The following is an 18284-nucleotide window of genomic DNA, read 5'->3' on the forward strand; positions in this document are numbered from 1 at the left end:
CCTAGTAACGTTTCCAGTGGCAGTCCCGGCGACAAATGAAATTCCCTAACGAGTTGTCGCTGGTGATAACCGTTCGAGGTTACCTACCGCTTACGACATATAAAGAAAAAAAAAGTAATGCGAAGAACCGTCAAAATTGGTCAAAATCTTCTGGTGCTCGTTTCGAAACATTTTTAATAGGTTGTCCGTTATATAATTTTTCTTGTCACTACGAGAGCGTACTGAGGGAATGTCCTGGTCCTGCAACACGTGCCAAGTGAAATTTTCGTTCTTCGTGAAAGACGTAAGTGTCCGATGCTTCGTTTCAATTTCAATGGGTTAATCCAGCCTTAGTGGGAAACGTCGCTGAAGAGGAATCTGTCTTGTTTATTTATTTTTATTTTTGCTACTCGCTCAGATCGGTTGCCCGGGCTGCGGCTATTCTTGCTGTAGAAAATGCCTCAAGTACAAATGCAATATTCCTGATGTAGGGAGAAGGAAAGTTTGCGGACGTTGTCACACCAAGCTAAGCGAAATGAAGAAATCGAGTCCCACGGATAGCGCCGTGGACGGTGCTGTTACGCCTAACGCGAGCGATGAACCACTCGCGCCAATCGACATCACTGTGAAGTGAGACGAATTGATTTTCCGCTGGATACTCACGAGCAGTTTGATCGTTACACTTGAGATACGTCCAAGAATATGATGTTTTTTAACGTTGAATATTTTATTGCAGGCTGAATTTGCTGGAGAATCCGGTAAAGCCTCCAATAGTGATATACAAACATACGAATCGCTGGGACAAACTCAAGGTGGGATTAGAGCCGGCTGATCAACAGATCGTGGACAGGCTACGAAAGCTGAAAGACGAGGAACGGAACGTTCCATTGCCTACTGTCGAGGAGATAAAGCAAAGACTGGCGTTGTTGAAGGATCAAAGTCCAGAGGCCGGTGGAAGTAATGTCATAGATGTATGTATGTGAATGAAATGTGCGAACGTAGTTGCGTTAGATGGATTTTCAAGGCCATTGCGCGTAACAAAGTTTTAGTCGTGATCGTAAGGCCGTAAGAAAATAGACCACGCACACTCGATTATTCTCCTCGAGCTCTAAGAATAATCGAGCGTACGTGGTCTATTCTCTTACGGCCTTACGATTATGACTAAAACTTTGTTACGCGCAATGGCCTTTAGTGCCCATCTGCAACAGGTGTTTTAAGCCCTGAGCCCTAAGAAATTGACCACGCACAGTCAATTATTCTGCTCAAATTCAACTGCGATTGATTGAACAATTTCTTAAGGCTTAGGGCTTAAAACACCTATTGTAGATGGGCACTTATGGACCAATTATTACAGATACATCGGGTGGATACTAGAACGGATCAGGAAAAGGCGGATGATTTGATACAGGAGTACCTTGCGCAAATAGAACTACCTTCCACTAGCGATCTTTGTAAGGATTTTGAGAGACTCGACTTCTTACGGGATGACGGCGGTAAAACTGTAAGTGAATTAAAATTGTAAAACTCGAAATATAAAATCATAACCATCGATCTTGTTTCTAACAGCGTTTTGATCAAGGCTTGGAGGAAAAGATTAATACTTACAAGATCTTTGACAGGACAAACGACAATGATGTAGAGTTAATTAACAAAGTTTCAACTATGGAAGAAGCTTCGTCAATAGAGGTAGGTATTCGTGAGTAACTGATAAATGCATACTTTCAGCGCGCTTTTCGTTTCTATTTCATTTTACAGTTAATATGAATTTGTTTTCCCTGAAAATAGATTTTTATGCGTTCCGTGCAATAAATTATAATAATATATAATTATATATTGAATTTAATAAGTAATTGTATTCAGTTTCTATGTGAAATTTATGTTGAAAAAATTAGACTTCTCCAAACGTGGAAGACGAAGATGAAGATGAAGACGAGGAAGAAAATGAGTGCGTCATGTGTTTCCGGAATGCGAATAAATTGGATCTGTATAGATGCACGGGTTGTACAGGCGATCTCTACTGTCCCGCGTGTTTCGAGAGTGCCCACGATGAAAGTGAAATGATTGACGAGCATAAGGCAGTTCGCTTTATCAAGAAAAATAAGAGAGATAAATTGTCTTCTGCAAAGATGAGCCTTATACAGAAACTATTGACGTCAGATAGTCAGAAGAACAATCACTGATGATTCATTACTGCGCATTATAAGAAAACATTCTTCAGAGACGACTATGATTTTGCACTCATTTACAGCGTTAATTTAATCACACTTGGATATTGTACGCACATGAGACTAAAATCGGAGAAACGCTCCAAACAAACATATAAAATAATTTAAAGATTTCTCTAATCGCTTAATATGCAGGTGATTCTCTCAGTCTCTGGGAATTAAAATTACGCTTTACCGCTCGCTTTTGGCTGTGTCGTTTCGTAGTTGTGGTAATTCTTATTAATTTATTAGTTTCATCAACTTCTTGTTTTTAGTATTATACAACAGAGATATATATATATAATGCACGCTCGTGTACGAGTAGTCAGGCGTAGATGATACCGCGTTTACGCTTGTCATAAGAACGTCCTTTATAATTCTACAGAATAAAGTTATTTTGGCTAGTTTGTAAGTTTTCAAGTCTCTCCAATTTCTACGAGTTTTGTCTCCAACTTTATTTTTCAATCCGTAATTCCAAGTGGTTTTTTTTTTTTTTTTATTTTATTTTATTGAAAATCACACTTGGATATGTGATAAGCTGTAACATTTTCGTTCTATCGTTTGTAGTTTTATAGCAATGGTCAACCAGAGATTCCGGAGATTCGTCTCAGACTTGACACAATTATCGCGCATAATTCTTGCCAATGTTTGTAACCAATTTTATTATCATTTCATCAGTTTATATTATAAATTTTTATTTTATCAACGTTGTATAGAATTAATTTCATGACATAAATATTATGGTAAATTCTACAAATACCGAAAAAGTATTATTAAAGACGATCGGTCTTCCAGAATTTGACTGTTAAAATTTGAACAATCGTAAATACATATTTTACGAAACTTCAGGATAATAATAAAATCATAAAATTAATATCATAAATATAACATTAAGATTTAATGAATTCCCTAATATTTAATAAAATTATATTTAATTAAATATTATGTTACGAATTGTTTAAATTTTAATTAACAGCTACGCGACTTCCACAAAGGTTGTCGGTTTTCAAATAGCGTCTCGTCGATTTTACTAGATACGCGCTCGATATACCTAGGGTGATCTTTCCTCAATCGAGAATCGAGATTCATCCATCGAAGATTGGCGACTACGTTCGTACGGTTCTGACATCTGCGCCGTGAAACACGTATGCGGCCGTTGTATCGCGCGCTATAGGGTGAGCCATAAGTCGAGCGATTGAGCGACTGACCGCACGTCCGTGGCTACTGGCTACGTCGACCGCCGACGCTCGCCTCCGACTCATGCACGATTGAAAAAGAGGAACCGGGAACGATCGACCGCTCCGACAAGCCGCGGACACGAGGCCCGAGGCTCGCGCGCCCTCCAAATCCTGGCGGTCGCTCGGGTCGCTCCGCGATCTCGTGACTCACCCCGTATACATATGTACAATACGTGCGTACGCGTGATGTGATACGTCGCGCCGCTGCATCAAAGGCATCGAAGCCGCGCGCGTAACGAAACATCGCGAATATTTAAAGGGGTCCGCCGTACGTCGCCGACGGGCAACGAGCACCGTGTACAACCGTGTACGTACGTGCGCGCACGACGGAGATATCTGGATGTGACACGCGCATAGACACGGATTCACGGAATTACCCCGTACGCAGCCGTCACCGCCGCTGCCGCTGCCCGCGAGCCAGAGGGGCAGAGATCCTTTAAACGCACGTTTGTATGCGCACGTCCGAGCCGCGAGCGAGACGCTGCGAACACCGCTCGGACCCCCGTTGCATGGTAAGCGGTCGGATTTTAGGTTAGAATCCGCAACCTCGTAACCTCCTCTCGCAACCTTGCCTTCTGCGCGCGCGACGAGCGACCGGGTCTCTCTCGCCTCGTTCGTCGCCGATCGCGCGATTCTCTCGCGTCCCTCGCGAGCGACGCACCCTCGGTCGAGTTCCCGGAGGGGCTCGACGCGCGGGCGACCTCGTTTCCGCCTCTCGGTTTCGCTCGGTCACTCGGACCGGACGTCTCGACGGACCGTTCGTGTTCGTTCGGTCGCCTTTCGAGGTTAGATCTCTAGGACGATCTTTCTTCGCCGACCCCGCGATCGGGCGCCGATGACGTTGAGGGTGCGCCCCGCGTCGTGGCTTCTGTGCTCGGCGAGTGATTTCGCAAGTCTGTGATTCGTAGAGATCCAAAAGGTAGACGACGTACGGAGGCTCCTTTCGCGAGGAGTCACTTCTCTGCCCAAAACCGAGTCCTTCGCTACGTTGCGCAGAGCTGCGAGGACTCCAATACTATCGTTTCGCGAAGCCTTCACGATGCCCTTGTTCGAGTCCTTCGCAATGCAACCGATTCCGATGGACTTTCATAGCGTATACTGGTCGCAGGGATACGAATAACTCGACATTCGTGTATCTCCGTCTCTCGTCTCTCTGTATACGTATACGTATCTCTCGCTCTGCTCTATTTTGGCTGTGTAGGGACATACCGTTTCCAAGCTTATCGGAACGCTCACTTTTTATCACGTTTAACGCAAACAATGGTCATAATAGCATCTTTCAGATATCATAAACACGCTTGAGGATATTCTCTATCAGCGTAATAACGAAGAACGTCTGTTTCTTTTTTTTTTTTTGGATATGTTCCACAAGGTGCATACATTCTAAGAAAACATGCCTCTGTTTGGAAAGTCCCAGAAGAGTCCGGCGGAGGTGGTGAAGGCTCTCAAGGAGGCGGTAAACGCGTTGGAGCGCGGCGACAAGAAGGTAGAGAAGGTACGTTGTTGCGGATATACGGTCGGTTTCTACGATGAAATACATCCCCTTTCAGGCGCAAGAAGATGTAAGCAAGAATCTTGTGCACATCAAAAACATGCTGTACGGCACGGCCGAGACAGAGCCGCAGGCAGACATCGTGGTGGCGCAATTGGCCCAGGAATTGTACAACAGCAATCTGCTGCTCCTGCTTGTGCAAAATTTGAGTCGCATCGACTTCGAGGTACGCCCTCAATATACGTGAAACGATCCGAACGAATCGTACGAATATTTTTTGTGGCTAAGAGAAATGTATGTATGTGAAATTATTACTTAATATTTATTAGAACCCCGCGGCGTTAGAGTGCTCGCTTAGGATGTAAGAGAAGAGTTCTAGTTTTAAAGCGATGTATATTTAATATTGTCCAAATTGTTTTAACGTCTTACACAATAATTTAATAATTAACAGCTTTATTTGGAGCGAATCATTGACAATTTGTTGAATTTAATCTTTCTGTTCCTAATTAAGGGAAAGAAGGATGTCGCACAGGTCTTCAATAACATTCTGCGGAGGCAGATCGGAACTAGATCGCCCACCGTAGAATACATATGTACCAAACCTGAAATTCTTTTTACACTTATGTCTGGGTGAGTCTCTTTCTCCTTTATGCGATGTTATGCGGGATAATAAAAATATGTATTATTGGGGATGTGCATCTTGTCTCGCAGTTACGAACATCAAGACATCGCACTCAACTGTGGCACAATGTTGCGAGAATGCGCGAGATACGAAGCTCTGGCCAAGATCATGATCTACTCGGATGACTTTTACAACTTCTTCAGATATGTCGAGGTCTCCACGTTCGATATCGCGTCTGACGCTTTCTCTACGTTTAAAGTACGTCATGCTCTACAATACGAATATAAGAAGCATGTAAAATATATATATTTTTTTAATTCGTCTATAAATATAGATATTATTTACGATTAATTTATTAAAAAGATTTAAATATCCGCGAAAGAAGTTGCTATTATTAATTATCTATTTATTAATCGTTACTATATTATTAATATCGTTAATATTGAAATTAATGTTGTCCATTCTAATCAACCGACTCATAATTTTGTCCAGGAATTACTTACGAGGCACAAAATACTCAGCGCCGAATTCTTAGAGATACATTATGATAAAGTTTTCTCGCACTATCAGAGGTTACTCAATTCAGAAAACTATGTAACACGACGACAGAGTTTAAAACTGCTGGGCGAGCTATTGCTCGATAGACACAATTTTACAGTAAGTATCTGGTTTTGCACGAGTGTGATATCTTTACAATTTATAAAGCCAAAGGGAGATTCTCTTTATATGTATCGCCAAGTCAAATCATTTCTGCGTTACGCACGTAAGCGTAAGCGTCACTGGAAATAGCGCCCAAATAATATATACTATGTTTCTGTTTCATAAATAATATAAACAGCACATTTCTAGAAAAAGAGGATATATTTTGCCGGCATAAATCCCTCGATTATAAACGGTCAATATATAAAATATTCATATACAAAGAAATTGTTAGAAATACAGCAACATTTTATGTGAACAAAAAATTTTAAGATATATGATTTGCACTTATACTATTTTGTCAAAGGTATTGTTAGTAGAATAATTGGTCAAGTTGCTTAATCCATCGACAATTAGAAATACATTGCAACATAATAAAAACTAACAGCGATACAATAGTGGAACATTCTTGATAACTTAATGACTCAAAATCTTAGTGCCCCTTTCGTTACATTCGTGCTGTTGGCAAGTGGTAGTAACCCTACCATTGGAATTGGTTCTCGTGTTAAAACTGTTACGTTGCAGGTTATGACACGATATATATCAAATCCAGATAATTTGAAATTAATGATGAACATGCTGAAGGAGAAATCTCGTAATATACAGTTTGAGGCTTTCCACGTTTTCAAGGTACACACGGCAGCACTCGATATAAGTAAATTTGAATCTTTAACTCGCAAGTTCGGGTTACTATTAAATTCCTGTATCTTTGAGATTCTCAATACGCATACGAGATTCTCGATCGCATCGCAGCACAAGATTCGTCTCTTCTCTTTAAATAATCGTTCCAATAGACGCGTAAGGAACGATCCTATCGAGAAGGAATGTAGGATTAATTGTACGGTCCCTTCCGATTGTGTCCAGGTATTTGTGGCGAATCCCAACAAACCAAAACCCATTCTGGACATATTGCTCCGCAATCAGGAGAAGCTGATCGAGTTCCTGACGCGCTTCCACACGGATCGTTCCGAGGACGAGCAGTTCAACGACGAGAAGGCGTATCTGATTAAGCAGATCAAAGAACTTAAGTCTGTACATGATAATTAAGTCAAGGAAAATACAATTATCGCTACCGCTACGACTAACTACCACTACAATCATTATTACTAGAGTCTACTGCAGCTGTTGCTAATTACGGTTTTATCACTATTATATAGTTATAATTTATCATCATCACTGTCATATTGTCACCATTATTACGATCATCATCATTGTCATCGTCATCCCGGCATTATTATTATTATTATTAATTTTATTTGTGAGTAAATAATTCACTGTAAATAAAAATTACATTTATATCTTATTGTACTATACGCAGATCGAGTTGTCATCGTTGCCAGCGTTCTGCCACGTTTTTAGGAATGAGTCGGTTATTAAAGCAGAATGAAAACCTTTATTGTTTTTGATTTTTGCGGCTTTAGTCGCGAAATTGTCAGCTCTTCATTTTATTTCATCGTATTTAAGAACTGTCGCAGATATGTATTATAAAGAAATGGACATTTTTTCCAAGCATTTATTTCTATAGTTTCTCATGTTTTCAGATTATCTCTTTAAAAATTCAGATTTATAGTTTAACATTCTTACATATTTACGATTTGACTCTAATAAGGGTCGGTCAATAATTCAGAACAATATTATATACAAACAGAGAATTTTTTTAATTTAACGAATATATATAAATTTACCAACCTTAACATTACGTGCATGTTCTTTTAACAATAGCTGTAACGGCAAAACTTATGTCGGTGAATAAGCGCGGTTTCTGCACGTTATTTCGGTCAGGTTCACAATTGGGATACAATTTCTCCAAGTCCTTTAATTTTTGCAATCTTGCCACTACGGTGTCCTTCAGGACTTTTTGTTGAATATTTTTCATCAGCCAATTTATTTGCGGACACATTGCTAAAGTCTGAAAAACATTGGGGGAAAAAAAAATACATAAAAACAGGAAGAAGGTAAAAATTATCTAGGGATAAAAAATTAAGAACAAAAATATTTATGGTACACAAGATGATAAAAGTTAAAAAAAATTCTTAGCCTTATTTAGCAAGCTGTACCTTCGAGTAATCTTCATCCTGGCTAAGCAGCCATATTAAAGTGGCGCAATGCAGAAATACCTCCTTGTCTTTCAATGACCCGCTCAGAAGCTTCACTAACGCCAATGCATACTCTTTCTAATCGACACGAAATATTTTCTTAAATGGTGTATTGATCATAACATCAAAAGGAAGTAAAATTTATCGACTTTTTCTAAATCTACCTTGAGAACGTATTTTCTTGTGTAGGAGTACTTCGTTAGGGTGATCAGAATGCTGCACGCTCGCAGGCAGACCTTCATCCACGGTAGTGATCTGTTGTTCTGCGCTATCGTATTGTAAATGTCATCGGCCAGATTCAGCTCGCAGAGAATGACGCAAACGGTCGGTGACAATATCGTTATAGTATCTGTGTGTGGTGGTGAGCATAAATTATTTGCATAAATTATTTATTATTTGTATCGTAAAAAGAGAACGCCAGAAAATTATCCGTTACTTAAGGAAATAATACAACGTAAGAGAGAGTTGTGAAGACAAAATTTTAACTCTTCCTAACATCTCTTGAAAATATGACTGTCGCTAATAACAATTAATCATGCAGTATTATTCAAGTGAAAATCATCTACCTAAGCTATTCAAGCAGGTGAGCAGCATCCCGACGCTGTTGCAGCTGCGCAACACGCTGATCATCTCCTGCCAGTAGTCGCTGCCCGGGAGCGCGAGTTTCGTGGTAACGTCCTGATCCCCCGGGATAGCTTCTCCGCATTCGTCTCGGATTTTCGTGGCGATCAAAGCAACCTCGTCTTGTCGCCGGCACCGCTCTTCGCGCTCCATTCTCTTCCGCCTGTAACGGCGCTGTATCGTGATCGCTGCCTGGCGCAGAGACAGATAACGCAGCCTCTCTCGTCTACCGGCAACATAGGCTCGCCAGTAGATCTGAATGATGAACGCGGCATACTTGCTGGTTTCGTATCTTCGCGTTGCGATTCTCATTCTGTAATACGACTGAATGACTATCGCGGCCTGGCGCGAAGCGACGAATCGTTTCCTCGCCGTTAAAGCTCTCCAGCGTGTCTGTACGACAACGGCCGCGCGAGTCAGCTGATATTCCCTCATGGCACGAGCGGCTTTCTTCACACGCCACCTTCTTTGCATCCTCAACACGTAAGTCTTGCACCGTTGGTACTCGTTCCTCGTTCTGACCATTCGCCACCAGGATTGCAGAGTGACGCACGCCTTTTTCTTCGTCAAATATCGCTGACGGTCCACGCGAGCCAGGGCACGCCGACGCCAGTGGGTCTGCAAAAGAACGGCGCTCTTGCGGAGCCGCAGGTATCGCCTTCGTTCCTCACGGGCTACCGTAACGTTGCGCCACCAATTCTGTATCCGTATCGTGGCGCATCTCATCTCCAAGTAATGTCGTCGGACAACCCTCGTTGAATTGGCACGACGGTACCACGATTGTATCAGCAAAGTTGCTCGCCGCTGCTTCAAGTAATCCCTCCTGATCGTTCTCGCCCGCCAATTCTTCTGTATAATACATGCCGCTTCTCGCAGTTGCAGAAATTCCAAGCGTTGACGTTTCATAAGTTTGATTCCGCGCCACCAACGTTGCAATTTCAAGCAGCAAGACCTCCGAAGTCTATATCTGCGCGAGCACGTCGCGGCTCTCCACCACGCTTGTATCTTCAAGCAGGCGATTTCTTGCTTGCGCGCTCGGTACGTTCTCCACGTTCTCTGAATGAGAACAGCACTCTCCCGATACTGGAGGAACTTACGTCTGTCGATCACGCTTATCCACCATCTCTCGATGCTACGCGCGGCAGCTCTCGTCAGCAAAAAATCATTGCGCGCTTTTCGCACCAACAAATGTTGCCTCCACCAAGCCTGAATGATACAAGCATTCTCTCTGATGTGGAGGAAGCATTCGCGCTGTTCCCGCATGACTTTTACAGATCTCCACCAGGTCTGCATTCTCACGGCGGCATCTTTACGCACGAGATACTCAAAACGTTGTAATTTCATCGCTCGCGTTGCTCTCCAACGGTTCTGAATCATCAACGCAGCATTTCTCAGGTTGCGATACCAACTTCGTTGCGCTCGCATCAGCAAGGTAGCTCTCCATCTCTTCTGCAACGTGACCACTGCTTTGTGCCTCTTTCTTAGCTCTCGCAACTTCTTCGTGTTTCCTCGTACCTGCCTCCACCACCTCTGAAGCTGTATCGCGGCTGTTCGAATGCGCAAGTATCTTTTGCGTTCCTCAAGATTACAGTCAATTTCGATCACGGGCGAGGACAGCGCTATTTTGCGCTTCCACACGCGTTGGATTATTATCGCGGCGAGATTTCTACGTTCGCGCAAGAAGTTCCTCACGTAAATGTACCAGAGTTGCGCCCGCCACCATCTCTGAATCACGCGTGCCGCCCGATCGAACCGCGGCGCCTGGTACCTGTGGATAATCTGCCAGAGAAACGACAGAGTCTTCTCGCAGTGGCCATCGGCAATGCTCTTCGCGTCTATGTTGCCCTCAAGAACGTAGCCAGCCTGGCGCAAAGCACCCAACGCCAGAGCCACGTTGTGCACCTTCTGTAGACGAGATATCGCCGGTACCCGGCAATGTTGGGTCAATCCTCGAGCGCCGGTGATGAGCTCCATCGCGCGACACAGTCGCACGCCGTCACGTAAATCGTGCCGTATATTCACCACCGCGTAATCGTACTCCTCGATGTAAGTCTGCCGATAAGTGAGCACGTAGTCATGGCCGCGCAGCAGTCTGGTCACGTCGCCGATGCCGCTTAGGAGCTCGCGCGAGAAACTCAGCAAGATCTCGCGGCTCTCCTTATATTGGGCGCGTTTGTGAAACAGGCACGGATCGTGGCCGATCAGTTTATGCTGCTTAGCGTAGTCCAGAAAATATACGAGAAACAGAAATTTTCTCAGAATAAACTGATTCAGCTGCGTGACGAACTTTTGGCTCGGGTCAGTTTTATGGTAGCCGGGCATTTTCATCAGTCGTGGATCCGAAAAGAATCTCGTTAATAAGAAGCGAGTCAGGCCAACGATGTCGTTGTTCGAGCGTAGCGAAATACTCTCGCTGTATACAGTTTCCAAGCCGATACGTAGCCATAGAGGATTGTAACTCAGGAATAAGCTCAATATGAGCTTCTGCAAGCCTGTAATAAAGTCATTCGATTTAGAACATTATAATGCGTGCATAAGATTTATCTATTACAGAAAGCTTTCTTTGATCATAAAGAAAATTAAGGATTGGAAAAAAATGAGGATTAGATAGTTTAAAATTTCAAGAATATACGAGCGTATAAAGAAAAAACTTTCAACGTACCGATATCACGATGAAGATTACGATCCGATCTAATACACAAAGTTCCTTTGACGATGAACAGGTTGGTGCGTGAAAGTACTTGCGTGACTTCGTCGCGTTTGAACATGGCACTTGCAGCTTTTCGTAATGTATTTAATCTCGTATTCGTGTGATACCTGAAAAAAATTACCAATTAAAATAATTGCCGTTGGCTGGCGATTGTGTGAGATTAACTTTATGTAATTTTTAGAAGCAGACTTTTCTATTAAATATTAATTATTGACATATGATGCGCACCTAGCCGATACAGCCTCCTTGGTTTCTGCCAATACAGTATTCTTCTGCGCCTTGCACGTTTGCCATACCTTGCCGATGTCCGCCACGGCAGTTTCAATGTCAACGGACAAGTCCTCCGGCGAAGATAGCAGAGCATTCAACCACTTTGTGAACGCTAACTCTTGCTGCAGCAGCCATGGCTGGTCAAAATGCACTATACTGTAGCAATAAGATGATCAATGTGTTTAAAATCATCAGAATCAACTTTTCATTCTTTAAATTCAATAAAAAATTTGTATCAACGCAAATATTCTTTCGCAAGTCAATTTACGAATACAAAAAATTAAAATTTTCTATAGAAACGATGTTGGAGAACAAAAAGTTATACAAAAAATATAAATTATGGGATTTTCGATTTATATACAATATTAACGTAAAATTTTCTCTCTGTGTGAATTACAGAGAGCTCAGCTAACTTTTTGAGAAATGGATCCTCCGTCGTAGATGGTGCAAAAGGATCCAATTCACATGTGCCATAGATAAAGTATTCCTCTTTGTTGCGCATTTTGAAACTCGAATCTCTGATGGACGACGAACTATGCCACTTCGTACTTAGCAATGTACCGAGGGACAACTTGTTTATCTTGATCGCTGGTATATTCTTCATATTCCTCTCTGTAATTATAACATACAAATTAGAATTGATATTATTAAAAATATAATTTTTTTTTAAAGCAAAGCTCACTTGCAGCAGACACGCTTAGCTGTAGCTTCTTTTTATTTCCACCGTCACCCGAGGCATTGTTTTTTGTAACTCTGCCGGTTTTCGCGCTGCTCAGCTTCGATATTGACATAGATACCATCTTGGAGTGGAAATGCTTCTTCGGTGGAGAAATCTCGATGTACACATCCCCCATCTTTTTGGCCGCTTCGACATTCCTAGGCATGACTTCAAAACTGAAGTATTCGCAATTGGTTGTTTGGCTATTTGGATTTATGTCCACCGTGAAATACTTCGCGCATTCATTAGGTTCTTTCGATATAATTCGACGTTGAAATTGAATCGGCGACGACGAAATTAAATTCTCGATATCGTTCACGAGGTTGCAGCCGTCGGGCTTGATCGGCGACAAGTTGTGCAAGCCCGCTGGTTGTAATACAGGTGCTTCATCGGCGGCAGCCTTCGTATCGTAAATTGCGGACGTCTCAAAGAATTGACCGCGACTGATATTAAACGTTCTGTGCTTATCTACAATCTGCAAAGACGGTGATTCCGTCGACTCCCTTCTCACCGGTTCGGGAGAACTCGAAATTACATCCGCAGACGTGAATGTAAATTTATTCAAAAGTATGGAAAAATCGGATTGTGCCTTGTCTTTATCACACTCCTTATTTCCATCAACTTCCTCATTGTGCTCGTACAGTACACCGCAAGGTCCCTCTTCTTTAACGTATGTGGCTCTGCGTATATCTTGCGGTCCACTCGAAGGAAGCAAGACTTGCCGCAGAACACTACCGTCGTTCCACACATTTGTATTATGCTCACACAAGATGTTTTCCAGTTTATCATGCCCATTACGATACGTTCCGTTGATTCCATCGTCCTTTGCCAGCGACGTATAAGTCTTCACCTCATTATTTCTATTTAAGATATTTTCCTTATCCAGATTGTTCTCATATTTAGATTCACATCGTTTTACTTGCGCACCAAGATTGTCAACCAGAGACCGACTCATAGCGGGAACTTTCAGCGTGTTATTTCGATGAAATTGTTTGTTTAGCGTTGATGTAGAGAGACTTGACGAGTTTGATAATGAAAAAGTCGGTTTTAGCCTCCTTCTCGCCTTGTTGCCTTTCTTATCGTCCTTAGCAGTCATTGCTATAATAATGTCATATTTAATTCGTCTACTGTCAGTTAGTTGCAATACATCTCGCCACCTTCCAGCTTTTTTGGGAGACCACTTGATATATATCGTACCATTACTGTTCCCTTGAATCTCTAGTTCGGACACGCTCAGGACAATCTGACGATCTGTAGATGGCAACTTTGTTACAGAAACCTAAAAAATATCATTAAATGAAGTAAGTTAAATGAAAAGTCAAATAAGGAGAGTATTTAAAAAACATTCTGTTGCACAATTATAGGCTGCGTTCCGATATTCACTGTCCAGTACTGAAAATCTATAGTGTACGTTACGTAAACTATAGATTTTCAGTTCTCACAGTGAATATCGGAACACAGCCCGAGACGCGATTCCACACAAAGAATCGAGATATTTAATTTGAAGAATTTCTCGTACGTTTAACGTCTTGTCGCCAACGTTTCTCACATCCAAGTGACATTCTATATTGGTGTTTATCTTAGTCTCCAGTTCGATCCTTGTTGCTGGCTGAAATGGGGCAAGAAGCATGCTGCAACGAAGCTTGCCTCCCGGTTTTCCAGCTTCGGGCGCGGCATTGGATGGGTCCATCCCGTATAAATTTCTCGATAAACTGTAATTCAGATATCAAAACCTGGTGAGCTCTCTGTTTCGCTGTACGACGGAGTTGAAATGTGTCAAGACTTGAACGAAAGGCGCATCGTCAATTTTATCACAGTTTCTTACGTCGTAAATTGCACGTTTTCAGCTTAGGCACTCGCCGCTCTCTCTCGAGTTAAATCCACGCATAGAAAACGACGACCTATCAACAGTAAAACACACCTATCTATCAACACTTAAGTAACGGACTTCGCCGATTTAATTTGAACGAGCACCATGCTTTTTAGGTCTTCGCACAAACAGGGCTGTCAACCTAACCTAACCTTCGGGCGGTCTGTGGCCAAAAATGGAATCGACTGATTGGCTGCGGAAACGTCCCGTTGCGCGATTGACTTTAGCCACTCGCAGCCCCCGATGCCTGGAGATCTTCCGCTGGATCGGCCAATCGGATATTTCTATTTTAAATCGACCAATCGACGACGTGGTCCGCAGGTTTTTTGTATCTAGGGAGTTATTACGTAAATCTTGAACAGATTTACTAGATTTCGACCAACGAAATCGCCAGGAACTCTAGCGAATTCTCTCAATTTTCGCATTTTCACCTCGTTCGAAGATACTAGGTAACAGGTCCCCTGATTGGCCGGTCGGTCCTTACCGTACACACATACAATTGCAATACGTTGTTCACTATGATCGTTTCACTTCGAAGTCTTCGAACCCCGTGTTTATGTTTAAACAATTTGGTGTGTGTACGTGTGTACCGCGAGGCGAGCGACTTGGGGCTTGAGGCTTGGGGCTCGATTCGAGGCGAGTGCGGCGAATTAATTCCGCCAGTACAGGAGTCCCCGGTCGTGTTTTATTATTAATAGAAATTCGGCGACGCGCTCGTCCAATGTGTCGGTCACGGCGGTGAAACCCGAGGCCGACGAACGACGACGACGACGACGACGAGGACAATCCGTAAGTACTGTGTGCATCGTGCGATTTCTCTCATCGTTTACGCATTTCTCGCGTTTCGTTCCATTATCCGTGTCGTACCTTGGATTTACCCAGTTCCTCCACGATTTACGGCTCTTCCACGGGTCCTAAAGCACCAGGAGTCGAGCACCGCGAGGTCTCGTGTGAGGAGCCGTTGACAACGGCTGCGCTCTACGGCGGAGAACCTCGATCGGTTTAGACTTCGCACCGTCGTACGATGGCCGATTCTAGCGACCTGGATCGGCAAATAGAACAGCTGAAGAAGTGCGAGATCATAAAGGAGGCCGAGGTCAAGGCCCTGTGCGCGAAGGCGCGTGAAATCCTGATCGAGGAGAGCAATGTACAGCGTGTTGACTCACCTGTGACAGTAACTATCTCTCTGTTTCTTGTAAACGGCAATCGGATCGTCAGAATCCGAACGTTTAAGTACATTTTAAAGCCTACGCGCGCGACGCGTTTTCCTTTAGGTTTGTGGAGATATCCATGGACAGTTTTATGATTTGAAGGAGCTATTCAAAGTAGGCGGAGATGTGCCAGAAACAAATTACCTTTTTATGGGAGATTTTGTAGACCGAGGTTTTTATAGCGTCGAAACGTTTCTTCTTCTACTTGCGTTAAAGGTACGTCACAACACGTAAAACAACGTAGGCTTGATCATCGCTTAAAATATTTGGATAGGGATTAAGGAAATAGCTGCGTTTTATTATACGTAAATATATACTTGATATATATACTAAAATTTATGTAAAGTAAATATGTATATATACGTACTTTACATAAATTTTAGTCTAATTTTTTTCATATTTGAATAAAAATTTGTTAAAAAGAAATTAAATCCAAAACAGAGCTAACAGAGTCGCTAACTGTGGTATAATTTTATATTTTGTGTCTTGTCACGTAGGTCCGTTACCCCGACAGAATCACGTTGATAAGAGGAAATCACGAATCACGACAGATAACGCAAGTTTATGGCTTTTATGACGAGTGCTTACGCAAATACGGCAGTATAACAGTATGGCGATATTGCACGGAGATATTTGACTATTTATCGTTATCTGCCATTATCGACGGCAAGATCTTTTGCGTTCACGGTGGATTATCCCCTAGTATTCAGACATTAGATCAAATCCGGACTATTGACAGAAAGCAAGAAGTGAGTTTTTTTATTACTTTCTGTTCACCATATATAGTTTTTTTGTAACAACAGTCGAATGGAACTAAATGTCTTTACTTTTGCAGTAACCTATTGAAGTAACAGTTAATATATTTATTTCATTACGTCAGTCTCTCCCTCCCCCTCATGTTGTTGGATACGGTTTAAAGTTTCCAAACTGATTTTATTACAATTGCTATCTTTATGGAAAGAGATTGTAAGCTTCTTACCCAGACTCTGTGAAAAATTGGATTCGCTTTTCCTTTAACTTATTTACCGTTACTGCTCGGAGGTTTCCGTCCTTGAAGGAACTGCACGATATTGGGATTTGTTTATTCTTAGTTTTCGTGAGATATATGTTTTGATCAGAGAGGAATATTTTTCCACCTAGATCTTTCGCTTGATCGACAGATTGCTCTAACACTGAGTTTTATCCAACGCACCCTTACAGTTTTAATATTAAAAATTAAATTTTAATATTTTTATAAAGGTGATAAAATTTCAAAGTATTAAATTATTTCTGGCTCAACGATGCAGGTTCCTCACGATGGGCCGATGTGCGATTTGCTATGGTCAGATCCCGAGGATACCCAAGGGTGGGGCGTGTCGCCGCGCGGTGCCGGTTATCTCTTCGGTAGCGATGTGGTAGCGCAGTTCAACTCTGCCAACGATATCGATATGATATGTCGAGCCCATCAGTTAGTAATGGAAGGCTACAAGTGGCATTTTAACGAGACTGTATTGACCGTCTGGTCTGCGCCAAATTATTGTTACAGGCACGTAGCATTTGCACTCATAGTCTTTTTCTCTGGTAAAACTGTACATTGTATGATTATTCAATTACTTGTTTGTCAATGTATATCTACATGTATACAGTGATTTGTAAAACTGATCAAGTATAGTACACAATTGTCTATGATTAGCTGATTCGAAGAAGGCAATTGGCGAACATGGCCTTTCGATATCAACGTAACATACAAACAAATGTAATTGCGAACCCTTAGATATTTAAATCTATATTGTTTTATTAATTGCAGATGTGGCAACGTAGCCGCAATATTGGAACTGAATGAACATCTGCAGAGAGACTTTACGATATTTGAAGCGGCGCCGCAGGAAAGCCGCGGAATACCCAGCAAGAAGCCACAAGCGGATTACTTTTTATAAACGAGCCGTTATAGAGTACAAAAAAGAAACCATCAGAATCGCGTCAGATCCATTTGAGGAATTTGCTTCTTCTCTTTCTTTTTTTTTCTCTCTCTCTCTCTCTCTCAGATCAGGTTACGTTGATTGTGAAGATGAGCAACTAAAGAGCGACTGTGAAGAAGATAATTTGCTATTATTTTTTACGGCGACATGATTTTTATGATTACGTTGGATCGTTTATCGCACATTTGGACGGAATTGCGACGGTATGCTTGTAAGGAACTGATGTAAAATAAAATAAAACTCCGATTTAAGCTGACGTGACGTGTAATCTCGTACAATTTAAATTAAAAAAAAATTTTAATTATGTGGAAAATATTTGAAAGTATCGGCGGAGAATCGCAATAAATTGTTCATTAAATAAATAATTTTGTTTCTAATAATTTACACCGAGTTACTAAATCCTCAATCGCGTTTGTCGACGAATAAATTCTCGCTCAAGATTTTAGAAATGTCGCACGTCGAGCGCGAAAAATACGAGAGCGGACCATTTCGGCGATCGCCAATCGCGTTCGTCGACGCGGCACCGGCGGCCCGAGCCCGCGGCCAATCGCGTTTCGCTGCCGGTTGCGCGAGGGTGCAGTCCCACGTAGAGAAAA

General features: G+C 42.2%; 4 protein-coding genes across 13 annotated transcripts; 3 read left to right on the top strand and 1 right to left on the bottom strand.

Moving 5' to 3' along the window:
• The first annotated feature begins 2 nt into the window (after positions 1–2).
• On the top strand, positions 3–2590 carry LOC143893471 (abscission/NoCut checkpoint regulator). Of its 2 annotated transcripts, none has more exons than XM_077398918.1 (6): positions 3–283; positions 398–609; positions 716–950; positions 1334–1480; positions 1546–1665; positions 1872–2590. In XM_077398918.1, exons 1-6 carry the CDS (start codon positions 230–232, stop codon positions 2157–2159), a joined length of 1056 nt encoding a protein of 351 aa, XP_077255044.1. In that variant the 5' UTR covers positions 3–229; the 3' UTR covers positions 2160–2590. The 2 variants fall into 2 exon arrangements, with proteins under 2 accessions (XP_077255044.1, XP_077255045.1); XM_077398919.1 differs by having other exon boundaries at positions 471–609.
• Positions 2591–3333: 743 nt separating this feature from the next.
• Positions 3334–7628, top strand: Mo25 (calcium binding protein Mo25). Of its 9 annotated transcripts, none has more exons than XM_077398923.1 (8): positions 3334–3358; positions 4794–4916; positions 4972–5139; positions 5425–5543; positions 5625–5793; positions 6028–6192; positions 6760–6864; positions 7099–7628. In XM_077398923.1, exons 2-8 carry the CDS (start codon positions 4815–4817, stop codon positions 7279–7281), a joined length of 1011 nt encoding a protein of 336 aa, XP_077255049.1. In that variant the 5' UTR covers positions 3334–3358; positions 4794–4814; the 3' UTR covers positions 7282–7628. The 9 variants fall into 9 exon arrangements, with proteins under 9 accessions (XP_077255049.1, XP_077255052.1, XP_077255048.1 ...); XM_077398926.1 differs by having other exon boundaries at positions 3341–3358; positions 4794–4907; XM_077398922.1 differs by lacking the exon at positions 3334–3358 and adding an exon at positions 3592–3933.
• LOC143893457 (uncharacterized) lies at positions 7097–14653 on the bottom strand. The gene is made up of 11 exons (XM_077398860.1): positions 14475–14653; positions 14169–14361; positions 12614–13928; positions 12345–12543; positions 11890–12087; positions 11614–11768; positions 8897–11443; positions 8495–8679; positions 8292–8408; positions 7924–8143; positions 7097–7236 (listed from the first exon to the last, which is right to left on the bottom strand). Exons 2-10 carry the CDS (start codon positions 14337–14339, stop codon positions 7931–7933), a joined length of 5100 nt encoding a protein of 1699 aa, XP_077254986.1. The 5' UTR covers positions 14340–14361; positions 14475–14653; the 3' UTR covers positions 7097–7236; positions 7924–7930.
• A 430-nt stretch (positions 14654–15083) lies between these two features.
• Pp4-19c (protein phosphatase 19C) lies at positions 15084–17944 on the top strand. The gene is made up of 6 exons (XM_077398933.1): positions 15084–15308; positions 15402–15693; positions 15794–15946; positions 16228–16479; positions 17017–17255; positions 17517–17944. Exons 2-6 carry the CDS (start codon positions 15544–15546, stop codon positions 17644–17646), a joined length of 924 nt encoding a protein of 307 aa, XP_077255059.1. The 5' UTR covers positions 15084–15308; positions 15402–15543; the 3' UTR covers positions 17647–17944.
• The last annotated feature ends 340 nt before the right edge of the window (positions 17945–18284 follow it).

Source organism: Temnothorax americanus, unplaced genomic scaffold, assembly GCF_048541705.1.
Source record: "Temnothorax americanus isolate GAGA-0224 unplaced genomic scaffold, ASM4854170v1 Scaffold12, whole genome shotgun sequence".
Lineage (NCBI taxonomy): Eukaryota > Metazoa > Arthropoda > Insecta > Hymenoptera > Formicidae > Temnothorax > Temnothorax americanus.

What these genes read in the sequence shown, in the direction of transcription:
- LOC143893471 (XM_077398918.1), top strand. Translation starts at nt 230, where the DNA reads ATGTCCTGGTCCTGCAACACGTGCCAAGTGAAATTTTCGTTCTTCGTG. An exon ending in GTGGAAGTAATGTCATAGAT is followed by an intron (nt 951 to 1,333) that starts GTATGTATGTGA and finishes CAATTATTACAG; the next exon opens with ATACATCGGGTGGATACTAG. An exon ending in AAGAAGCTTCGTCAATAGAG is followed by an intron (nt 1,666 to 1,871) that starts GTAGGTATTCGT and finishes TGAAAAAATTAG; the next exon opens with ACTTCTCCAAACGTGGAAGA.
- Pp4-19c (XM_077398933.1), top strand. Translation starts at nt 15,544, where the DNA reads ATGGCCGATTCTAGCGACCTGGATCGGCAAATAGAACAGCTGAAGAAG. An exon ending in TTCTTCTACTTGCGTTAAAG is followed by an intron (nt 15,947 to 16,227) that starts GTACGTCACAAC and finishes CTTGTCACGTAG; the next exon opens with GTCCGTTACCCCGACAGAAT. An exon ending in CTATTGACAGAAAGCAAGAA is followed by an intron (nt 16,480 to 17,016) that starts GTGAGTTTTTTT and finishes TCAACGATGCAG; the next exon opens with GTTCCTCACGATGGGCCGAT.
- Mo25 (XM_077398920.1), top strand. Translation starts at nt 3,874, where the DNA reads ATGCGCACGTCCGAGCCGCGAGCGAGACGCTGCGAACACCGCTCGGAC. An exon ending in TGAGTCGCATCGACTTCGAG is followed by an intron (nt 5,140 to 5,424) that starts GTACGCCCTCAA and finishes TTCCTAATTAAG; the next exon opens with GGAAAGAAGGATGTCGCACA. An exon ending in TCGATAGACACAATTTTACA is followed by an intron (nt 6,193 to 6,759) that starts GTAAGTATCTGG and finishes GTTACGTTGCAG; the next exon opens with GTTATGACACGATATATATC.
- LOC143893457 (XM_077398860.1), bottom strand. Translation starts at nt 14,339, where the DNA reads ATGGACCCATCCAATGCCGCGCCCGAAGCTGGAAAACCGGGAGGCAAG. An exon ending in GAGGATCCATTTCTCAAAAA is followed by an intron (nt 12,088 to 12,344) that starts GTTAGCTGAGCT and finishes TTATTGCTACAG; the next exon opens with TATAGTGCATTTTGACCAGC. An exon ending in AAGGAGGCTGTATCGGCTAG is followed by an intron (nt 11,769 to 11,889) that starts GTGCGCATCATA and finishes AATTTTTTTCAG; the next exon opens with GTATCACACGAATACGAGAT.